The sequence below is a fragment of the Lepeophtheirus salmonis genome, chromosome 5, assembly GCF_016086655.4.
Source record: "Lepeophtheirus salmonis chromosome 5, UVic_Lsal_1.4, whole genome shotgun sequence".
Taxonomy (NCBI): domain Eukaryota; kingdom Metazoa; phylum Arthropoda; class Copepoda; order Siphonostomatoida; family Caligidae; genus Lepeophtheirus; species Lepeophtheirus salmonis.
Window position 1 is genome coordinate 27,603,671 of NC_052135.2, and position 5,983 is coordinate 27,609,653.

Below are 5,983 nucleotides of genomic sequence, written 5' to 3' on the forward strand. Positions count from 1 at the left end.
AGCACTTTGAGGACGTATAAATGCGTTTGAGCATAGAAATATTGCAATTTGAAGTTTTTTTCATGGAATGGAAGTCAGAAATGGCTTGAAATCACCATTTTTTCTGTAAAAAATCCAAATTTCGTGTATTTTATTTGAAAATCATCTTTTAATCATCATATATAGCACTTTGAAGACGTATAAAGGCGTTTGAGCAAAGAAATATTGCAATTTGAAGGTTGTTTAACGAAATTCATGTCAAAAATGGCTAAAAATGACCATATTTTCTGCAAATACCCAAATTTTGTGCAAATAATTAGAAATTCACCTTGCAAATGAATTTCAATATTAAAAAAGTTAAAGTTAACAAGCTCTATTAATGTGAAACTGTATTGTCGTTCATTTGATAATTTATTATTATTGAACTCTGAACGTCAAATTATATGTACACTGAGTAGGACAATTCTTTAAAAATAATGAAATATTCATTTGTTACGATTTTATTAAATAGTTTTTCCCCATACAAAGAATTACTTTTGGTTTGAGAGAGCCAAATTACCCAAAAAGTTTTTCGTTGAGGTCTGTTATTAAATATAATAAATATATTTTTGTTTTCAAATCAAAAAGCTTTGTATAACCTATTGTAGAAGTTGATTTATATTTAGGTGAGAACTTCTTGCAGCCTACGTGTGACTTGCTTCTTTGGGAAGACAACCACTACCCTGGTCATAGTAATAAATATAGTAAACATTATTAGAAAATTTATAAAAAATATATACAAATTCGTAAGTTTAGAATGAAAAATAAGAGACTCAATGTATTTTTTTTTTTTAAATTGTATTTTGATGCAAACAAAGAAGAAAATATTATTGTTTGTTGATTTTCCTTGACACCTTTATCATTACTTTCTTATTATCATTGGATATATACCAAAGTTATTTCAAAAATTAATAAGAGAACGGACACAGCAGAAATTCCTGCTAAAAAAATAAATAAAATAATGACTTCATCCAAACTCTGAGCTTCAATTTTACTCTCTTCCTTCACCTATTATAAAAGTATATGTATAATAGATATTTTTCGGATAAACATTGTTTTGAATTTATAAATTATTAACCTTATAAAGAGGAGGAACATTATCCTTATAAAAACGCATTGCCATCCCAGAGTCCATAACTCTTGCTACATTCTCTCTCATTTTTGTGGATATCAAATTGGGTTTTTTAAAATACCATGACACAAACGGGGAATTAAATGGTACTTGGGCCACATGGAATTGAGGGATGCCGTCCTTTTTTACACTTTTGTAGTTCATGTAGTAACTTGATGTTGAATGCTGAACAGAACATTGATCGGGTTTCACTACATCTGGAAGGAAAATTTGACTATCTTTGATGATTAACCGATCCCTCTCTAGAAAGTAGTGCATAGATTCTCTCAAATAGGGGTCAGCAAAGGCATAAATTTGTTCGTATAGCCCAACGACAAATTGATAATTTGAGACTTTTAACTCCTCAAGACTATCTATGGGACGTTCATACGGGTTTACAATGAGATATGACCTTAGCAGGCATAAAATGAAATTTATTCCTCAATTATGAAATGTTGTTAATTTTTTATTTACCTTAGGTTACAAGTGTATGAAAGAATTAGAACCATGGCCATCAGCTGCCAAAAAGTCAAAATTATAGAAAATGCAGAGTAAGGTCCTATCCATTTATTAGGAACTCCTTCTCCAAATGGTATCCCGTAGGATACTTCAAATCTACTTATCCATTTCAGGGGTTTTTCAGCTGGTTTGATCTTAATCACGAAATAATTTAATATTTAAGTAAAAATGTACATCTTTAGTTACAATGTATATATTTTTTATGCATACCTCAGGGTGTATTCTCCAACTTTTATAAATACAAGACACAAGGCTAAGTATTCCTCCAACAATGAAATAACTAAAAAAGGTTCCTATCCAGACATTTTTTGAAAAAGGGATGATAATATTATTTATCTTTGGTAAGGGCCTCGGACGAGGGCAAACAATAGTAACAAATTCTTTAACATCAAAAGGTCCCATGTACACCTGGAAATGGTAAACATTTTATATCATTTTTTTATTAAGTGATCGAAACCTCAAGTTCATCAGCAACATTTCCACTAGTTTCATTAATGACAGAGCGAAGTGAGGCATAGGAAATGAAGTCTATAGTATCATTATACACCATGTTTTTTGTAATTCCCGTCCAATTATTATTAGCTTCGCTGTAGCCTCCCCATTCAACATAGGGAACTATCTCAAAATCAAATCCAATTTTTTGAGCTATGTAGAAAAAAGGAGCATAAACAAGTCCTGTTTGAACAATTTTATATTTCCCTTTGTACCTATAATTTGAATCTTTTAAATATATATAATTTAATATAATAGTAAGAAGTAATAACTACCATTCCATCCCCCAATGTACCATGGGATGTTCTTCTTCAGGAGGTAAAACACCCATTCGAATAGGCCCAGAATCGAGAACATCACAGCACACACTATATATGTTGAGTGAGTAACGGGGATCTTGGTATACTATGTAATTCCCATAATTATTCCAATATCCAATTTTATTCAAACCTGTACCACAATGTGGACACCAAATCGACAACTGAACGTCACCATTAGAAGTAGGAGAGAAAAGAATGACAGGGGTTAATAATCTATTCTGTGATGTCTTTAAAACAGCGTCCATATCTAACAATCCATGTATATCCTTCTATTTCACATTATAATAGTCAAATCAGAACAAATCATAACGCAAATATTCATTTTTATGATAAAGTACCTGCATTAGGACAATACTACATATTTTTGGATCATAGCAATCAATGTAAGGGATAAGATCGGCATCATCAATAAGAAAAATTTCGCACCAAAAGTCCCTAAATTTCATGCGCTTATAGAGTGAAGAGGGTTTCACATTTTCCTGTATATTCCAAACTTGACATGAGAATTTACTACATAAACTTTGAATCATTTGCAAACTGTCAAAAAATTAGTGCATAAAATGAATGAAACCTCTTGAAACCAATAAATGAAACTACACCTCAAGGAAGCTAAAATGATCAAACTACAAGATTGATCAAATTGAGGAGCTGATATCCCTTTGAGCCGATAAACTAAATCATCCGCTAGATATTCAGAAATAAAGTTATAATTGAGTGTGTCCATGCTCGTGAGGAAATCCAATTCAAATGACTACAAATTTGTTCATCGGTATTCAAATTGATGTGTTTACATATACCTAGATTAATGAAAGAATAAGCAAATAAATTACTATAATTGATACATAGGTATGGAATATGTATAATTTTACATATGTAGATATCCATATATTTTTACAAATGCTAACAAGGAACCCTCAATTTTAGGAACAAAAATCTTATATGTGAGTTTGACGATATAATCGTATTGGAATAAAAGCGTAAATAATTTGTTGGAAATTGTGGACATGAAATTAAATAAAAGTATTTAGTGAAAGAGTTGACCTGTCCACAATTGATGAAATCCTTTTAATAGATAGATTCAATTGATTACATTTAAGGATAATATGTTATTTAACAAAATTGAAATTTAAATAAATAATGATATATTGTCGAAAGCACAAATAAATTGAATACTTGTAAAAGAAAGACAATTTCAGTTACATTTTCGATAAATAATTTATGTTTATTAGCAATGAGATAAAAGATAGTAGCAACATTTATTTTTTTATCGAAAATATTATAGTGAGACTATTTAAATACATTACAATTGAATAATAATATAATACAAATTATTTTTTTTATATTTTTCTCGGATATATTGGATAAAAACTGATATTAAAGAGTTAAAGTAATTTATTGGAGAATAAATATTTTTGTATTTATAAAGTCAATTATGCTCTAACTTACCATTTCATTCATCATTTCAATAATTGCTGATTCTTTTGCTATAAGTTAGTTTTGAATTTCGATAAAATTATATCAACTTATTCGAGAAAAATTTAAAATATTGTAACGCTTAGAATAAGCAATCATGCAAATTCTATGGTACTGTTTCCTTTTCTCTATTATTTTACTAGCGTGAGTAACCGGAATTGCTTAGAGTTATTAGGCGTCGAAAAAAGTAAGACATATTTATTTTATCAATATAGATATTCCCAAGTTTTAATTTAATCATGTATTTAATAGATATAATTATTTTATAGAAAATTTAAAAAAAGAATACTACAAAATTCTAAAAATTATTAAAAATTGCAAACATATATACTGAAGGACTTTTTTCAAACAATAATTTTTGTACTTCCGTTTTCTATTAATATATATAAATTGTTTTATCATTTTTTTGCTATACTGTTATTTCTTTAAATCAAGTAGTATCACTTAAAAATGAGGTATAGGCAAACATCCAGACAGACAGACATACTTTGCTTTATGAATATAAATATTCTTCATTTTAAGAGATCCCTTTAATGAATATGGAACACAATCTTTTTTTATGCTTGAGGAGAGTGCAAAATAATTTTGATATTTTAATAAAGTAAATGCATTAAATTAAAAGTTTAACATGTAATTAATATTTCAGATATTCAAGGCCTACATCTTCGAGGATAGATTTATTAATTTTTACAGGCTTTCAGATAAGTTCTCTTAAAACGTACAAAGTCTGGAACACTCTGATCATAAGGCTTTATTTATTTAATTTGCCCCACACGACAGGGAACTGAGGAACAAGGGCCTCTGGAATATCAACCATCGACTTTTGGAAGAAGAATTCTTAAACAGTGCAGTTATAAACATCAGTGAGGACACATGTGCAAATATTAAGTAAGGTGTTGATGTTTTTTCTGAATACGAAATGATGCTCAAAAGAATTAAATCGTGGACCAGGTGCAATAAACTCCTATGCACATGCTAGAGATATAGATGAATTAGTCAACATTGGTAAATACTCAGCTTCGTTACAAGGAAAAAGAACGAAATTAGACACGTTATTCAGAGATAAGATTTACTGTACGGAGTCAAGCTTGAAATGGATAACATCAAAGATCTATAAAATTCACGACTTCACTCCAAATTCTTAAAAGATAATCTAATGGACAACGTACCCTTTTCAGTACAAACTTTACTCAAATCAGAGAAAAACCTGTCTGTAATTGCCATAGACATTGCCAAAGCATTCAATACACTTTCCCGAGAATATGTCATCCGTAGGCTATACCAAAAAGGATTTGGCTAATTTATCATAAGAATGGTTCCAATTATTTTAGCAAGGTTCCGAACAATTCTGAGGTACGAGGATCAAGAGACGTTTTTTGAAAATAAAAAAGGAGCCAAACAAGGATATCTTAAGATTTAAGATTAACTTAAGATTCTAACTTTTTAATTCTCTGATCTTTTGATTGTCTTTCTCGTCGAGTCTCTTTAATTGAAATATTTCTGACGATACCAAACATACCTTGCATGTATTTTTAAAGTTATTTTCATCTTTTTCAACTTCCAATTGTTAAGTTTAATATTTTTGATGATTTTTTAAGAAAACTTTCGTTTTTGAGCAGTTGATTTGGTAATATGATTTGGTTTCTTTGACATACCAAACTCATTTATCAGCCCTTTATGAACTGTACTTCAGTTCCGTACAAAATCAATAACTTTCCATTTATAATTAGTTCTATAGATGTATATATGTGATCGATTTGTCTCTCCTTATCTCTTGTAGACCAATTTTCAATGAATCTTCTGACATTTGCTATACATCCCTCAGTCTCTTTCTCCCCACCAGCAGAGCCGTCGACAGTTTCAATTTCAGCAAATTCATTATTCTTATCTGGGGCAGAAATGTAAAAATTATCATTCCCATCTGCTTTCAGATCCTGCACTACGCCTTATAAGATTTTTTTCTTTTCTTTCCTTTCATATAATCATCATCACTTCCATTCACATCCCACACGGAGATATCAGAGATGTTTATATTTAATTATAATTTAAT

At 29.7% G+C, this 5,983-nt stretch overlaps 1 protein-coding gene across 1 annotated transcript; it reads right to left on the bottom strand.

The window, feature by feature from the left end:
* Positions 1 to 797: 797 nt before the first annotated feature.
* Positions 798 to 4,037, bottom strand: LOC121118320 (uncharacterized). Its single transcript, XM_040712898.2, has 9 exons — positions 3,907 to 4,037; positions 3,060 to 3,257; positions 2,799 to 2,997; positions 2,416 to 2,729; positions 2,106 to 2,355; positions 1,859 to 2,056; positions 1,604 to 1,782; positions 1,097 to 1,541; positions 798 to 1,026 (listed from the first exon to the last, which is right to left on the bottom strand). Exons 2-9 carry the CDS (start codon positions 3,182 to 3,184, stop codon positions 895 to 897), a joined length of 1,842 nt encoding a protein of 613 aa, XP_040568832.1. The 5' UTR covers positions 3,185 to 3,257; positions 3,907 to 4,037; the 3' UTR covers positions 798 to 894.
* Positions 4,038 to 5,983: the final 1,946 nt, after the last annotated feature.

Bases quoted from the DNA above. Each gene is read 5' to 3' on its own strand.
- LOC121118320 (XM_040712898.2), bottom strand. From the start codon at position 3,184: ATGGACACACTCAATTATAACTTTATTTCTGAATATCTAGCGGATGAT. The intron at 2,057-2,105 runs GTTTCGATCACT...TACCATTTCCAG, and splicing joins ATGTTGCTGATGAACTTGAG to GTGTACATGGGACCTTTTGA. The intron at 1,542-1,603 runs GTAAATAAAAAA...ATGCCTGCTAAG, and splicing joins TCATACACTTGTAACCTAAG to GTCATATCTCATTGTAAACC.